General features: G+C 42.1%; 1 protein-coding gene across 2 annotated transcripts; it reads right to left on the bottom strand.

The window, feature by feature from the left end:
- Nucleotides 1-461: 461 nt before the first annotated feature.
- LOC125902836 (proenkephalin-A-like) lies at nt 462-5,604 on the bottom strand. Of its 2 annotated transcripts, none has more exons than XM_049599468.1 (3): nt 5,188-5,604; nt 4,696-4,842; nt 462-1,255 (listed from the first exon to the last, which is right to left on the bottom strand). In XM_049599468.1, the coding sequence occupies exons 2-3, from the start codon at nt 4,837-4,839 to the stop codon at nt 656-658; spliced, it is 744 nt and encodes a 247-aa protein (XP_049455425.1). In that variant the 5' UTR covers nt 4,840-4,842; nt 5,188-5,604; the 3' UTR covers nt 462-655. The 2 variants fall into 2 exon arrangements, with proteins under 2 accessions (XP_049455425.1, XP_049455424.1); XM_049599467.1 differs by having other exon boundaries at nt 5,240-5,604.
- Between the last annotated feature and the right edge of the window lie 11,909 nt (nt 5,605-17,513).

Raw genomic sequence — 17,513 nt, 5'->3', positions numbered from 1 at the left:
ACTTAAACTGTCAGTAGTTTTAATGTTTTGGCTGATCGATGTATGTGTGCCTCAGTAAAGATGGATATACAACATGATCTATCATTAAGAATCATGTCCAATTCATTCTACAATGAATTGTCAGCACAATTTGCTGTATTTGCCTAACATCTCTCATGCTTTTGTTAGAGTAGCAGTTTCATGGAAAACACGAAAGCAACACATTTTATGTTATATGCTGTGCTGATACACTTATACGGCAAATATCCGCCTATTTTAATGTTAAAAGAGAGCCCCTGACCTAACTGTGGCTCCCTCTTCTTCTGCTTCTTCTTCTTCACACACACACACACACACACACACACACACACACACACTTGAACATGGTACTTTTTTAAAAAAAAATCATACCCTCGACCAACACACCTCAATCAACACATTCTTTTAATAAATAGTATCATAAGGAAAACCAAAAACAGACCAGATAAATTGTGTACATCTGAATGATTCATGTTTATCTTTTTAATCAATACAGAAGCAACTGAATCAATGAAGTCAGCAGCAGCACATTATACAAAGCTGAGGGGGCAGGCCAACAAGTCCAGATTACAAGGTGACTGGTTGAAGGGAGGGGTTGGGTTGGATGGGGGTTGTGAGGGGTCATAGCTGTGGCTTCCTAGTCCATGAACCCCCCATACCTCTTCTGTAGCTCGCTGCCATTCTCCCAGGCCCGTTTCAACATCCCCCCACTCTTGCTGCTGTCCACCAGCCACTCAGGCCTGCCCACACGCCTCATGAACCCTCCATAGCGCTTCTTGAGCCCACGGCCTAACACTGCTTCCAGCATGTCGCCTTGTGCCACCCCTCCGTCAGCCCGACGCATGAAACCTCCGTACCTCTTAACTGCCTCACCTCCCTGACCATTACCCTCATCACTGTGCTCAGTCGCAGCATTGAGAATCTTTAGGACCTCCAGACGAACATTTTCTTCCTCATCCTGGTTTCCAGGATCCTCTAGTACCGCCTCTGGAGAGGATGAACGGCGAGACATGAAACCACCATAGCGCTTCATGAAGCCGCCATACTTCTTGGCCAGCTGGTGCTCCGGTGATATTGCATCCTCATCGTCAGCTGTCATGGTGCCTGCTGCTTCCTGTTCCTGCTGTTGATGGGGGTCAGTATTTATAAGAATGTGGTTTTCCTCCTCCAATAGGAAGTCCCGGCACAGGCGGAGCTGCTGGCTGTCCAACCCGCCCTCGCACTCGAGTGAGCATGTCTGGAAAAATTTAACTGATAATTATGACATTTCATAGTTAATCTTATCAACACAGTGTTTGCCAGGCACAGCATGCTGCCATGCTTCTATTGAAATATCAGTACCTGAATAACTAAGGTTTAATCAGGGAAGGAATTTTTTCATTTTCTACATTATGTAGGTATGTAAATGGCTCCACAGAGATTTCAGAAACCACATTTATTTGTGTTCTCTCTGAGAATGAGATGAGATGAGATGATAAATGTCAACCCTGTCTGTGTGAGTTGCATATAGAGCTGGAGTCAGGACATATTTTGTATGTAGATGGACATCAACAATCACTTTAAATGATTTTGTTCAGTTTAATTTAAAGATGAGAACACTTAAGACTTTAAGATTTTTTTTTTATTTTTCTGTTGCTGGTTCAAACTTTTAGTACAACAGTCAGCCTGTATAAGAATTGTGTAACAGGTTTATAGCTAAATAATCATTGCAATGGATCTACTGCATTATGACTTTTTCTGTGGATTTCAAAGTCATTCATTAAGTTTGTACCCAGAAATATAATAGAACTAAACATTTTGGCTAAGCTGACAACAAGGCTCTCAGTCACCAGTGAGGGGAGCTCACCTTTTAAAAAACTACTGATTATGTCAGTGGCTATGATGATTCAGTACAGTCAGTTCAGTGTTAAATATTCAGTGTTAAATATTAATTTGAACATGTAGGGTAAATGTGTCTAATTTTGCTGTTTTAGGAGGCACTACATGTTGAGTATTTCTTATTACCCCAGTGACAACTCCAGAAAGCTGTATACAGTCGGCTGTTTGGAAAAAGTGTGGAGTTTTATTGAGGACATTTACTAAGCAAAAAGAGTCTGATGAAGAGACACCACTGAGTTCCTTTATGAGAAATGAAGGATCCGGTTTTTGAATCTTGACCCATATTAGGGACTAAAAGTCAGGCCTGTGCTGCTTCATATACTATCCTCTTTGAAATCTCCCTTTTAGAAGTGCCCCAGTTTTATGGAAGTGCAACACTAAGTTCTGGAATATACCTTTAAGGCATATGAGACTGACATTGATCTTCTCATCTCACTCTTGCAAAGAAATCAAGAAAGCATATTTCCATGTTCCTTTAAGAAATTATTCAGGAATGTTAAAGCTTTGATGCATTAAACGGGAAACTGATCATCCTGTAGCGTTTAATTATAAATATAATAAATATAAACTAAATTCAGGTTCTAGCAAGAAAGAAAAGCTATTTAAAGATGACTTCTTTGGTTTTAGGAGACTGTGATGCGCTCACTATGAAATGCCTCTTTACAAATGTTTCACTTGAGACATTAATAATCTGAGAACATGAGAATGAAATGCATTTTAGGCCGTATAAAATTCATTATAATTAATTTTGAGAATGATTCTCCCATCAGCCCTTCAAGTGAATCACGGCAAAATGAAATACTTGTCAACTCTGGATTTGTTCAGATTTATCGTGGTAGGAGAGTTGTCTGTGACATTAGCATTCAAATCGAGAAGAAATTCAAATTCCATCAATTTATTAATTTTTAATCATGTATTCTATGTGGCTAATTCCATCCATCACTCTTCATTTTCCCACTGTAATTGTAAATTGCTTTAAGCTTGACAGTAGTGCTTGATGAATAGTTACTGAAATTTAAATGGAGCGAGAAACACATGGAAAAGCTCTGTCATCTATATTGTGTGCGTTGCACTCCAGATTGTGCTCACAAAAGAGAGAAACAGTGAACAAGGGAGAAATTACAATCGTTAACAGATTCTTTGGGAGAACACAACAGCCTGTTTTATCGATGACATCCCTCATTTACTCTCAACAGCTTAGAAAAGACAGTTTCTCTGTTGAAACCATCTGTCCCAGCCTGTTCCTCACCCAGTGACACAGCATCCTCTTCGTCTAATGGTAGCCTCCCCGTTGTGTCCCGCATAGCCCCACCCACTCATCCCAGTCATCCTTTAACTATGTGAGTCCATATAACCCCGGTGGCAGGAATACAATCAGACTAAAGGCATGCGCTGGGCCCTGGGGGCTGCATGTTGCCAGGATAACTTGCTCCAAATCTTATATGTGTCATTGGATTTCACTTATTTGATGGCAGGGAGGAGGGATTCTTGCTGAGCTTTCAGTGCCGCTGGCTGATGAAGACAGAATTAATGAACAGGAAAATTGAACTGAGGACATACTGGCAATTTAGGGGCTGAGAGGGTGTTGGGTACCAGCACCCTCTGGAGGCCATAATGGGAAGTATACAAAAAGCAATGATGGTGAAAAGAAGGAAAAGGGACAGTAAAAACCAAATATAGGCTGATTCCAAGATTGAACATTATTTGGATTTCAGTCTGTCTTTTCCCTCCTTCCGGCAGTCACAGGTTTCTCTCTGAAACATTTGGGCAAAGTGTAAAGAATTCAAACTAAATCCATATTCTGTGGGTCAGAGAATTTCAAGGCATTTCCAAAATCTTCATTATTTTTTAAAGGATGGGGGCCCTCTCCATTGTTGAAGATTATACAAACATGACTTCTCTATATGTCTAGTTTTTGTCATTGGACACTTACATCAATGTCATTTAAGACAATTACATGTATCAGATAAGCAAAGATGTTGATATTGCAGAGGTACAAAGGTGAGCATTAACCCAGTCAGACATCATATGTGAAATATAGAAATAAAGTCGTGAAATTTACAGAATGTAGATGTATATGATTCACACTGATGATTCACATTTGACACAACATCTAAATTATTTCAGATTTGAGAGAACACTTAAATGTACATAAAACAGATAAAATAGAGAAGGGGGCATGGGAAGTAAAGAGAATAAAGAAGTAAGAGGAAAGGAAAGGGAAAAAAAAAACCTTTAAGTTTTACATACTGGCTTGAAGCCTACCATCATTCCAGCCACATATGGGCTGAGGGAGGAGGGGAAGGATCAAATGGGAAAGGATGATGGGTGAGGAAGGGCAGAGGAGGAATTGAATGCAGACAGAGGGAAACATGGAGAAGGGACTAAAATAGTATATTCTTAAGTCTTTGGGACAGTAGTCTATTGTCATAAGTTATCTAATAATTGAAGACACAGAAATGAGAGTGTGAAAAGAGGAGAGGCGCCGTAATGAAAGACTGTGTGTTTTACTTAATATATTATAATAATAGACTTCAATAAGGAGCAGCCCAGTACCATTATTAGTTGGTCCCTGGATATATTATAGCTGATAAAATGAGGAGGAGAAACCAGACTGCTGTGCCTGTTCCTCACACTGCCTCAGTTTAATTCTGTAATAGACTGATGATCGAAGTGGTCAGAGGAAGACACCAAACTGTCTCTGTAACCTTGCTGATTTCACCTTATCAATTATATACGTTGTCTCTGTGTTGGAAATGTGAATCATTTCATAGTAATACTGAAATACAGTGACATTACCAGGGAGGTGAAACCGGATTGCTGTCCCAGCAGACGGTACACGCACAGTGCGCACTCCTTCCCGCATTCAGTTCCAACCACCAGCGACACACATGCACCCAACACCAACATCCACACGCAGCTGCAGTGTGCGGAGGCAGCCATAGACTGTTGACACACAAAGACAAAAACACAAACATTACAAAAAGTTCAACCTTTGTCAGACTGTTAACATCATTTTCCAAAATGAAGTAACAGAGCCATTTAGTAATTTCAACTTACTGTTGCCACTACTATCACTACTAAGTCTGCTTCTGCCGCTGTTAGCAGCCTGTTATTACGTGAAATCAATCATTAACACAGGTATGTATGTATGGACAGCATAAAGTCTATCTGCCTATGCTGGATGCTGTGGGTGATGTGAGGGCATGACTATGAGTCTCAGAAACATCAGTTGTAGTAATTGTGATAGTAACTGTAACAAATGTAGCAGTAGTAGTACTTATTACTTACTTATTAATAATTGGAGTAAAAGTAGCAGTTTCCTGTCATCACGGAGCCTTACCTCTGTTGTCTGAAATAATACTCGAGCTGTTCTATGCTTTCCTCGGCCGCGCGTGCCCTCCGGGGTACCGGCAGAATGGTAAACTGTTAAGGGGCACGAACGTGTGCACCCAATATATGTGCGCACAGCTCCCTGTGTTGTACACGGTGGGCAGAGCGGCCACGGTTCAGCCAATCAGCAAACAGACAGACACAGAGCTTGTTCTCTCTTCCCTCACTGTCCGCGCGCTGACACCGGTTTTCCGTGGCACAAGTGTAGTCCGCTACATAGACTGTCAGTGCGTCAAAAGGTTCGAGAAAAACAACGCCTCTTAAACTCTTGCTGAGTCCGTTCAAAGTGCTCGATGAAGCGCTGCGGATGCTGGCTCGCGGTTTGCTAAAGTACTTTTTGTGGCTTACGTCACCGGGGATAATGGGGGGGTGGGGGGTGGTAATAAGCGTAACGATGTCACGTTGACAGCCCCAACCCATCCCCCGTTCTCCGTCTTTATCACTCACAGCTTTTTTTCTGTCACACGTCGGACTCCAAGAAGTCATTTGTTTAGCCTATTGCTTCTCAGGAAGTCTGTGACATAGATAATAAATGGCAGCCTACCATAGAGGTTTTGTGTGATTATATTTCATGTGTCTCTAGGCGTGTCAGAGTGTGTGTGTGTGTGTGTGTGTGTGTGTGTGATACAATATAATTGAGACATGTTTATCCTAAACAAAAATTAATAAACACATACAAGCTTTCTGGCGTCTCTGGGCCAGCATAAACAGCTCTGCAGGATTCGACTGAAAATCTTACATGCTCCAGCCACTGCTTTCCTGACTACAGCTATTCATTATGTTTTAATTATTAAGATTCTCTTTTTAAATGGCTGATCACAGATGGGAAAACCATTCATGCGCTACTGCAATCCACAGTCTGTAAAACATGCAGTAAAACCCACCTACTGTTCTGTTCAGTGTATAAATCTTATGGGAGCTTTTACATGCCTGTGACATGATTAGAATCAGAGGAAATGTGCCCTAGAGGTTGATAATAGAAATATTTTCAAACTTCATAACTGTATGGTCAGTAACCACTGGTATAAACTAGAAAGAGCATTTCCTGCAGAAAATGTGTGTGGATGCTGAATGCTGAAATGAAAGAAAATGCTGAAATGCTGGAAATGTAGAAACATCAAAAAGAGAAACCAGAAACTTCTGAAAATCCTTTAGGAGCTAAATGTTTTGACATTTGAGCATTTTCTGCAGCTGCAAGTATGTAGAAGCAGTAAGTAATCAAAATATGCACAGGAGAAGTAGTAGTAGTGGTAGTAACCACAGGAGTAGAAGTAGCTGTAGAAGCCGCACTACTAATAGTAGTAGTAAAACCAGTAGTAGCAGTAATTCATATGTTAAAAATTATAAAAAGTAGAAGCATAAACATACTTAAAGAACTGAACACTTTGACATTTGAATGGTTTTTGTAGCTGAAAGTATGCAGAAGTAGTAATTAATTACAAAATCTACAGGGTTACTAGTAGTAGTAGCAGAAGTAGTAGAGGCAGTCATAGTAATAACAATAGAGGTCATGGTTATAGGCGTCATAGCAGTAGCAGTGATAATATGAAAATATATATATTATATCTCTATGTGTTGGTGTGTCAGAGCAGTAGTACCCGTACCACTAGTATTACAGAAACAGGCAGAAACTGAAGGAGGTCTGATCAGCTCATCGGAATCACCTGCTGATAAACACAGAAAAGCCTGATAAAGGATGTTTCTAAACATGCACACGTGGTTGCCATGGTAATTAATGAGGGACACCTGTGTGCGTGTGTGTGTGTGTGTGTGTATACACACACACACACACTATACTCTTACACGAACACTACTATACCCTCTTACATGCACAATCATACTCTCATACATACACCACTATACTCTTACACAAACACTACTATACTCTCTTATATTTATCATCATATTTTCTTTTATTTACTGTCATACTCTTAGTGTAACAGAGGATAATATTATATGTATGTAAGTATGATAGTATGTACATGAAAGTAACAGTATATGTCAAACAAATTCTAATATACAGTACAGGCCAAAAGTTTGGACACACCTTCTCATTCAATGCGTTTTCTTTATTTTCATGACTATTTACATTGTAGATTCTCACTGAAGGCATCAAAACTATGAATGAACACATGTGGAGTTATGTACTTAACAAAAAAAGGTGAAATAGCTGAAAACATGTTTTATATTCTAGTTTCTTCAAAATAGCCACCCTTTGCTCTGATTACTGCTTTGCACACTCTTGGCATTCTCTCGATGAGCCTCAAGAGGTAGTCACCTGAAATGGTTTCCACTTCACAGGTGTGCCTTATCAGGGTTAATTAGTGGAATTTCTTGCTTTATCAATGGGGTTGGGACCATCAGTTGTGTTGTGCAGAAGTCAGGTTAATACACAGCCGACAGCCCTATTGGACAACTGTTAAAATTCATATTATGGCAAGAACCAACCAGCTAACTAAAGAAAAACGAGTGGCCATCATTACTTTAAGAAATGAAGGTCAGTCAGTCCGGAAAATTGCAAAAACTTTAAATGTGTCCCCAAGTGGAGTCGCAAAAACCATCAAGCGCTACAACGAAACTGGCACACATGAGGACCGACCCAGGAAAGGAAGACCAAGAGTCACCTCTGCTTCTGAGGATAAGTTCATCCGAGTCACCAGCCTCAGAAATGGCAAGTTAACAGCAGCTCAGATCAGAGACCAGATGAATGCCACACAGAGTTCTAGCAGCAGACCCATCTCTAGAACAACTGTTAAGAGGAGACTGCGCGAATCAGGCCTTCATGGTCAAATAGCTGCTAGGAAAGCACTGCTAAGGAGAGGCAACAAGCAGAAGAGATTTGTTTGGGCCAAGAAACACAAGGAATGGACATTAGACCAGTGGAAATCTGTGCTTTGGTCTGATGAGTCCAAATTTGAGATCTTTGGTTCCAACCGCCGTGTCTTTGTGAGACGCAGAAAAGGTGAACGGATGGATTCCACATGCCTGGTTCCCACTGTGAAGCATGGAGGAGGAGGTGTGATGGTATGGGGGTGTTTTGCTGGTGACACTGTTGGGGATTTATTCAAAATTGAAGGCACACACAGCCCACAGCATCCTGCAGCGACATGCCATCCCATCCGGTTTGCGTTTAGTTGGACGATCATTTATTTTTCAACAGGACAATGACCCCAAACACACCTCCAGGCTGTGTAAGGGCTATTTGACCAAGAAGGAGAGTGATGGAGTGCTGCGGCAGATGACCTGGCCTCCACAGTCACCGGACCTGAACCCAATCGAAATGGTTTGGGGTGAGCTGGACCGCAGAGTGAAGGCAAAGGGGCCAACAAGTGCTAAACACCTCTGGGAACTCCTTCAAGACTGTTGGAAAACCATTTCAGGTGACTACCTCTTGAAGCTCATCGAGAGAATGCCAAGAGTGTGCAAAGCAGTAATCAGAGCAAAGGGTGGCTATTTTGAAGAAACTAGAATATAAAACCTCTGACTGTCCACACAGGCCACTGAGCAGAGCGGAGCGCCCGCGGAGGCTCGCGCACTGCAGCGCTTCACGGCCTGGACACACCGGACGCGGAACCGAAGCGCAGCGCCCAGCAGCAGAGGCCGTTTTCAATTGGCGCCCCTGACTGTCCACACACTGAATGAATAGGGCATATTGTTCTGACCATTTTATTTGTGGCTGTAGGCTCGGTGACACAAAATTAAAATTGTAATGAAGTGATGAGGGTATTGAAAAATGTGTTTGGTTATGCATTGTTGTGTTATTTGTAATTATAAACATGGTATTTTCTCCTCTCGTTCCACAGTGCGTGCTGTTGTTATTTTATTTTGAAAATTGGCCGGATTCTCTCGTCTTTTCTGTGTCCGACTTCCTGTTTGGTACGATCCGCTCTATCCAGCTTGACAGAAGCTCTCGCGGCTCGCGTGAAAAATAGACCAGACGCCGAACTTAGCGCTGCAGTGTGCTAGCCTCCGCGGGCGCTCCGCTCTGCTCAGCGGCCTGTGTGGACAGTCAGAGGCCAACAGCTTTACTGAGTCGCTCAAGGTCTGTCATCTTTTCATATTATGATTGGGAAGGCGGGCCTTTTTCTCACTTCATCAAAAATAACCAATCAGGAACTGAGAATTCAGTACTATTTCCGTTTCAATCAAACTCCCTTCCGTTTCAATCAAACTCTCTCACACAAACAACTATTCTCATTCACATACCCTATCATTCTGTCTTACATTCACTGTCATTTTGTTCCTTACACATGATTATTTGCATTCACATGTACAACTAATTTCTCTTACATATGCTAGTATTCTGTTTCAAATATAATATTATTCTCTCATACATATATTAGAACTTTGTTTTACATATACTGTTACTTTCATGTATATACTATCATACTTACATACATATAATATTGTCCTCTGTTACACTAAGAGTCTGACAGTAAATAAAAGAAAACATGATAAATATAAGTATAATAGTGTTTGTGTAAGAGTATAGTGGTGTATGTATAAGAGTATGATTGTGCATGTAAGAGGGTATAGTAGTGTTTGTGTAAGAGTATAGTGGTGTATGTATGAGAGTATGATGTTACATGTGAAACCAAGTAAGAATTATGTCTCAAAGGGCCTCTCATAGAACACTGATTGGAACACAGAACGACTGCTTGAAAAAGATGGTGTAGGTTCTTAGGTAGTATTCTTAGGTTCTATTGTTAAAACCTCTTGACCATGAGCACCCCAAGATGTTGCTGAACACGAAGATATATCATTTGTGTGGATAAAGCTAAAGCTGAGCTTCTAGTTCAGTTACCCAGCCATAGTTTTCATAGTTTTATACAAATGGTTTCTGTCCCCCGACTACCTAAATTATTTAAATCTAAAATTAAACAAAGAGGAGTTGTGCATAACAACCTCATAAAAATTAAAACATCTTTTGTGACAGAAAGACAAAACAGGAGAATTAAATGCGGACTGTTAAACATCAGGTCTCTATCATCTAAAGCAGTGTTAGTAAACGAATTAATATCAGACAATCATATTGATTTACTCAGTCTCACTGAAACCTGGCTGTGTCAAGATGAACATGTTAGTCTAAACGAATCCACTCCTTCCAGTCATAATAATACCCACATTCCTCGAGGCAGCGGTCTAGGAGGGGGAGTTGCAGCCATTTTTAACTCCAGTGTGTTAATCAGCCCTAAACCTAAACTAGATTATAATTCATTTCAAAGCCTCGTTCTTAGTCTTTTACATCCGACCTGAAAAGTTCGGTTTTTATCCAGTCTAGTTCTTAAATCAGATAAAGTTATTATTGTAGGCGATTTTAACATTCACGTCGACGTTGATAATGACTTCATGGCTACCGCGTTTATGTCATTATTAGACTCCACTGGCTTCATTCAGGGTGTACATGAACCCTCTGTTTTAACCATACCCTCGATCTAGTTCTGACGTATGGAATTGAAATTGATAACCTAACAGTCTTTCCACAGAATCCCTCGTTAAATTCAATAGCAAGTCCTTCAGTAACAGAGGTTTCCCGTACCGACTTTAACCTCTCCCGAATTGATCATTTTGTTGATAGCGCCATAGGCTTGCTGCGAACAACACTCGACTCTGTAGCTCCTCTTAAAAAGAAGTTAACAAAGCAAAGAAAGTTTGCTCCTTGGTATAACTCTCAAACCCGTAGGTTAAAACAAATATCGCGAAAGTTTGAAAGGAACTGGCGATTAACCAAACTGGAAGAATCTCGTTTAATCTGGACAGACAGTCTCAAAATTTATAAGAGGGGCCTCCGCAATGCCAGAGCAAACTATTACTCAGCATTAATAGAAGAAAACAAGAATAACCCCAGGTTTCTTTTCAGCACTGTAGCCAGGCTGACTGAGAGTCAAAGCTCTATTGAGCCTTGTATTCCTTTAGCCCTTAGCAGTAATGATTTTATGAGCTTTTTTAATGACAAAATTCTAACTATTAGAGGCAAAATTCATGACCTCCTGTCCTCAAATAGTACCTATCTAACCTCAAACACAGCTGTAAGACCTAATATATATTTAGATTGCTTCTCCCCAATTTCTGTTCAAGAATTGACCGCAGTGATTTCTTCATCTAAATCATCAACGTGTCTCTTAGACCCCATCCCAACTAGGCTACTTAAGGAGGTCTTACCTTTAGTTAACACTCATATATTAGATATGATCAATATATCCTTATTAACAGGCTATGTACCACAGTCTTTTAAGGTAGGTGTAATTAAACCTCTACTAAAATAGCCCACCCTGGATCCAGAGGTGTTAGCCAACTATAGACCAATATCTAATCTTCCCTTTCTGTCAAAGATCCTTGAGAAAGTAGTCGCAGACCAGCTGTGTGATTTTCTCCATGATAATAATTTATTTGAGGAATTTCAGTCAGGATTTAGAGTGCATCATAGCACTGAGACAGCACTAGTTAAAACTACAAATGACCTTCTGATTGCTTCAGACAAAAGACTCATCTCTGTACTTGTTTTATTAGATCTTAGTGCGGCGTTTGACACTATTGACCATCAAATTCTACTGCAGAGACTGGATCACTTAATTGGACCATAAGGTTCTGCACTGAGCTGGTTTAAATCTTATTTATCTGATCGTTTTCAGTTTGTTGACGTTCATAATGAATCATCCTTACATACTAAAGTTTTTTTTGGAGTTCCGCAAGGTTCTGTGCTCGGACCAATCCTATTTATTCTATATATGCTTCCTTTAGGCAATATCATTAGAAATCACTCTATAAATTTCCATTGTTATGCAGATGATACACAGTTGTATTTATCGATGAAGCCAGAAGAAAGTAATCAATTAACTAAACTCCATAACTGCCTTAAAGACATAAAAACCTGGATGAGCACCAATTTCCTGATGTTAAATTCAGACAAAACTGAAGTTATTGTTCTTGGCCCAAACAACTCAGAGACTCTTTATCTGATGACATAGTTTCTCTAGATGGCATTGCTTTGGCCTCTAGCACTACCATAAGAAACCTCGGAGTAACATTTGATCAAGATTTGTCTTTTAATTCTCATTTAAAACAAACCTCACGGACTGCATTTTTTCATCTGCGTAATATTGCGAAAATTAGGCCTATTCTGACCCGAAAAGATGCAGAAAAATTGGTCCACGCTTTTGTTACCTCAAGGCTAGATTACTGTAACTCTCTATTATCAGGTAGGTCTAGTAAGTCCTTAAAAACTCTCCAGCTAATTCACAATGCAGCAGCACATGTACTAACAGGAACTAAGAAACGAGATCATATTTCTCCTGTTTTAGCTTCTCTGTACTGTCTCCCTGTAAAATCCAGAATTGAATTTAAAATCCTACTGTTAACTTATAAAGCTCTAAATGGTCAGGCACCATCATATCTTAGAGAGCTCATAGTGCCTTATTATCCCACCAGAACACTGCGCTCTGAGAATGCAGGGTTACTCGTGGTCCCTAAAGTCTCCAAAAGTAGATCAGGAGCCAGAGCCTTCAGCTATCAGGCTCTTCTCCTGTGGAATCATCTTCCTGTTACGGTCTGGGAGGCAGACACCATCTCCACATTTAAGACTAGACTTAAGACTTTCGTCTTTGATAAAGCTTATAGTTAGGGCTGGCTCAGGCTTGCCCTGTACCAGCCCCTAGTTAGGCTGACTTAGGCTTAGTCTGCCGGAGGACCCCCTATAATACACCGGGCACCTTCCCTCCTTCTCTCTCTCTCTCTCTCTCTCTCTCTCTCTCGTATCCCATTACTGCATCTTGCTAACTCGGCCATTCTGGATGTGACTAACTCAGCTTCTTCTCCGGAGCCTTTGTGCTCCACTGTCTCTCAGATTAACTTGTATTGCAGCGGTGCCTGGATAGCGTGACGTGTGTGGCTGTGCTGCTGCCGTGGTCCTGCCAGATGCCTCCTGCTGCTGCTGCCATCATTAGTCATTAGTCATACTTCTACTGTTATTATACACATATGATTATTGTCACACATGTATACTGCCAGATATTAATATATACTTTCAACATATTGTACCACAGTAGCCAGAATTATAACTATAATGTAGTGGTGTGAGATACCACTGCCACACTGAACGCAAGTCGTGGCTTCACCACACCCTTTTTGGACTATTAGCCTATCACCGTTCAGGCGAAGGGGATAAAGGAAGTCCGTGTCCCTCCTCCTGATCTCTCGCTTCCTGCCTCTTCGCCCCGCCCACTTCCAGGTCGTTGTACTCGCCGCTCGCTGCAGAACACAGGTATGCACACCTTAGCATTGTATTTACATTCGGCTGCGTGTTATGTATCTGAAACCATAACCTTTTTATTAGGTCTGGCGTCTCACCTGCAGTCAAGGTGATTATCCAGGGTGGTCTATCGCTGCCGACTGGAGCATAGCCTGCTGCATGTGGGATACGCGGTGGCTGCCTTCCTTCTCTCTCTTCACCCCTCTCCCTCTTTGGGCGGACGCCGGTTCTACCCAGCTGGCTACCAGAACACACGGACGCTAAGCTAAGTAGGAGCATTGCTGTTTAATTATGGTCTTTTAGCCACGGTTACTGCTACCGTTGCTACCGCTGCTACTACGCTGAGCCATGGCTACTGCTGCCGCTGCTGCCGCTGCTACTACCCTTAGCCACGGCTGCTGCTACTGCTGCTACCACTGCTACTGTTGTTACCGCGGCTACTGCTGCTTCACTGTTTCGCTGCTGCTGCTGCTTCACCAGCTTGGACTGGGCTTCCTGTCGGCTGTGTGTGTGTCAACCTGCTTCCTGCTGTCGGCTCGCTCTCCTGCTTCTGTGAGTGTGGTGCTGCTGGATGTGTGTGGCTGCCGCTCGTGCTGACCGGGCTCCCGATCAGTGGGACGCTACGAGCTCCATCAGAACTTTCAGCCACCCATCTGGACTGGGCTGTGTGTGTGTGTGCGTGTGTATGTGCGTGTGTATGTGTGAGTGATAATCAAGGTTTGGCTTAATTGTTTTGTTTACTTTCTTATTTAATTATTGGTCGAATCTCCTGAATTTTAGTTTAGTTCCTTGTTTTGTTTTGGGGAATTTATTGTAATTAAGTTTCATTTGGGAGGGGAACTCCTCAGTTTGAGTCCTCAGTTATTTGTGTATATCAGCTATGATGATTAACTGTTGAGTTGATATATCTGGCCAGAGGCTCCTTAGTTTCCTTTGTGGTTCTTTCGTTGGTTGATTTATTATTGATCTAAATTCATATTTGTCAGTCTATTAATTCATTACAATTTGTTTCCTGATGTTATGGGAGATTGTTTGTTTTCTTTCTTTTTTATCCTTGAGCCTTGACTCTGTGTCTCCTTCTTCCCCTACAGCTGAAGGCTGACGGTGGTGGTGGTGGTTTCCCTGGGTGGTGGGGATCCCCTGTGTGCTGTGTGACCCCTGTTCAAGATTTGCTTTGTGTGCACTTCACGTTTTTGTTGTGTGTTTGGGGTGTTCTCCCTTTTCTTTTGGACTCCAGCCGGTAAGCCTCAGTCTGTGTCCCCTTCCTTTAGTTGGGCTCTCTTCTCCTTTTTGGTTATTGTGCCAAACCCTGTTGTTTTAATTAATAAAATATTTTTTTTATGATCATTGAACTCCGTCTCCTGCCCTCCCTGAGTGAACGAACCTGAGTGTCTTTCTGGTGATAGTTCACCTTTAATATGGGTCCTTGGGCCCTACCCCAAGGTGGCGTTGTCGGTAAAGAGATCCTCTAATATATAAATTAATAATCATCCCCTCGTGTTGCCACAATAATATTATTATTCATTAATGTTGCTGTAAGCTACTGTCATTACCTCCTGCATTTCTCTCTCTCTCTCTCTCTCTCTCTCTCTCTCGTTAATGACAGCTTACTGTCCTAACTTAAGGTTATGAGGGCACATTTATGTCTAAGTATGTTTATGTTGACAAAGGAGTTCTGGTCTAGTGAGGTCTATGCCCGCAACCAGTCGCTGCTGGGTCATGGACAGAGGAGAGTTGTGTTCTCCTTGTGAGTGTTGTTTAGGTTGTTGTGTGTTTGTACAAGTGTATGTTTTGTTGTTTCCCCTATCCCTGGAGGTGCAGAGAAGGCTTGGTGCAAGCTATGGGAAAAATACACAAAGTGCTGGCATAGATATTAATTATTGTAACATTTAAATGGGCCCAAGTACAATCAAAATGAATGTTGAAACTGAAATGATATAAAATATATCTCACCTAAAATCTCTGGCATGTGATGTTGCAATGCTACAAGAAACACATTTGAATGAGGTAGAATCACAGAAATTAAAACAAAGGTGGGTTGACCAACTGTTTGTGGCCCCAGGGACCAGTGCTTCATGGGGTGTATGTATTTTAATTTCTAAAAAAGTCTCTTTCAAATTAACTAACTTAATTGCTGATAAGGAAGGCAGATATGTTGTGGTGTCTGGGCTACTTGAGAATAAAAAATATACTTTTGCTAATATATATGCTCCTCATACTGGTCAGGTGACATTCTTGTCGGCACTAGGTGTCCTGCTGGCTAGGTTCACTGGGAATCCCATCGTAATTGGAGGAGATTTTAACTCTGTTGGTGATCCAGTGATGGATTGCTGTAGTTGCCCCCTCCCGGCAGATGCTGCCATGTATGCGGCGTTCGATATTTTGAAATTTATAGGCGTAATTGATATATGGCGTTGCAATAACCCTAATTCCTGTGAGTAAACATTTTATTCCAAGGCCCACAATTCATACTCTAGGATAGACTATCTGCTCAACATGAGCAGATAGTCTATCCTAGAGTATGAAAGAAAGTTATTAGAAAATGTGATCAATGCAGAGATTTTATTTTCTCCCTTCTCAAACACTCATAAAACAAAAACCTGGAGGTTTAACAACACCTTGTTAAGGGATGAGAAGTTTGTCTCATTAGTTAAGGATAAAATATTGGACTTTTTGTTGTAAATATGAGTTCTGTCTCTTCTGTACAAATGGTCTGGGAAGCTTTCAAAGCTACATGTGGAGGTTGGATCATTGCTTATTCTACCTTCAAACAGAGACAAAGTTGTGAAAGAAAGAATATCTTGATGAAGGAACTTAAAAACTTGGAACTTAAAAAGTCATTGTGTCTTATTAGATAAGAATTGCAAGCTTTTTACATGCAAGAAACAACTTTTGCATTATATAAACTAAGGCAAAGACATTTTGAGAATGGTGACAAGGCTGGCAAAATGCTAGCACTCAGACTGAAAGCAAACACATGATTCCTGCCATCCATAACAATGTAGGAACTTTAATAAGTGATCCGAAACAAATTAACATGTCTTTCCAAGAATATTACTCTAAATTATATGAATCACAATGTAACTTCAATGGAAAGAAGCCAATGACTTTTTCAGCACTTTGTCTTTGCCTTCGTTAAACAGTGAATGTCTCCTCTGAGAACCGTCACCTTATCGTGGTGGAGGAGTTTGAGTGCCCTAATGATCCTAGGAGCTGTGTTGTCGGGGCATTTCGCCCCTGGTAGGGTTTCCCATGGCAGATTGGTTCTGGGTGAAGGGTCAGAAGAAGAACGGTTCAAAAGACCCTTCATGATGGAAGATAACAAGAGTTAGTGTACCCGGCCCGGAAGGTTACTGGGGCCCCGCCCTGGAGCCAGGCCTGGGGCTGGGGATCGTGGGCGAGCGCCTGGTGGCCGGGCCTTCGCCCATGGGGTCCGGCCGGGCCCAGCCCGAACCGGCTACATGGGCTCATCCCCCTGCAGGCCCACCACCCGCAGAGGGATCCAGAAGGGTTCGGTGCAGTGTGGATCAGGCAGCAGACCAAGGCGGGGACCTTGGCGGTCCGATCCTCTGCTACGGAAGTTGGCTCTTGGGACATGGAATGTCACCTCTCTGGCAGGGAAGGAGCCGGAGCTTGTGGAAGAGGTTGAGCGCTACCGGCTAGATATAGTCGGCCTCACCTCGACACATAGTTCCGACTCTGGAACCCAAGTCCTTGAGAGGGGTTGGACTCTCTCCTTTGCTGGAGTTGCTCCGGGTGTGAGGCGGAGGGACGGGGTGGGCTTTCTGATAGCCCCCAGACTCTCTGCCTGTATGTTGGGGTTCACCCCAGTGGACGGAAGGGTTGCGTCCCTGCGCCTTCGGGTCGGGGAACGGGTCCTGACTGTTGTCCCTGCTTATGCGCCGAACAGCAGTTCAGAGTACCCGCCCTTTTTGGAGTCCCTGGGACGGGTGCTGGACAGTGCCCCGACCAGGGA

Source organism: Epinephelus fuscoguttatus, linkage group LG15, assembly GCF_011397635.1.
Source record: "Epinephelus fuscoguttatus linkage group LG15, E.fuscoguttatus.final_Chr_v1".
Classification (NCBI taxonomy): domain Eukaryota; kingdom Metazoa; phylum Chordata; class Actinopteri; order Perciformes; family Serranidae; genus Epinephelus; species Epinephelus fuscoguttatus.
Note: the sequence above shows the minus strand (reverse complement) of the source record. Positions and strands in the feature narration are given on the sequence as shown.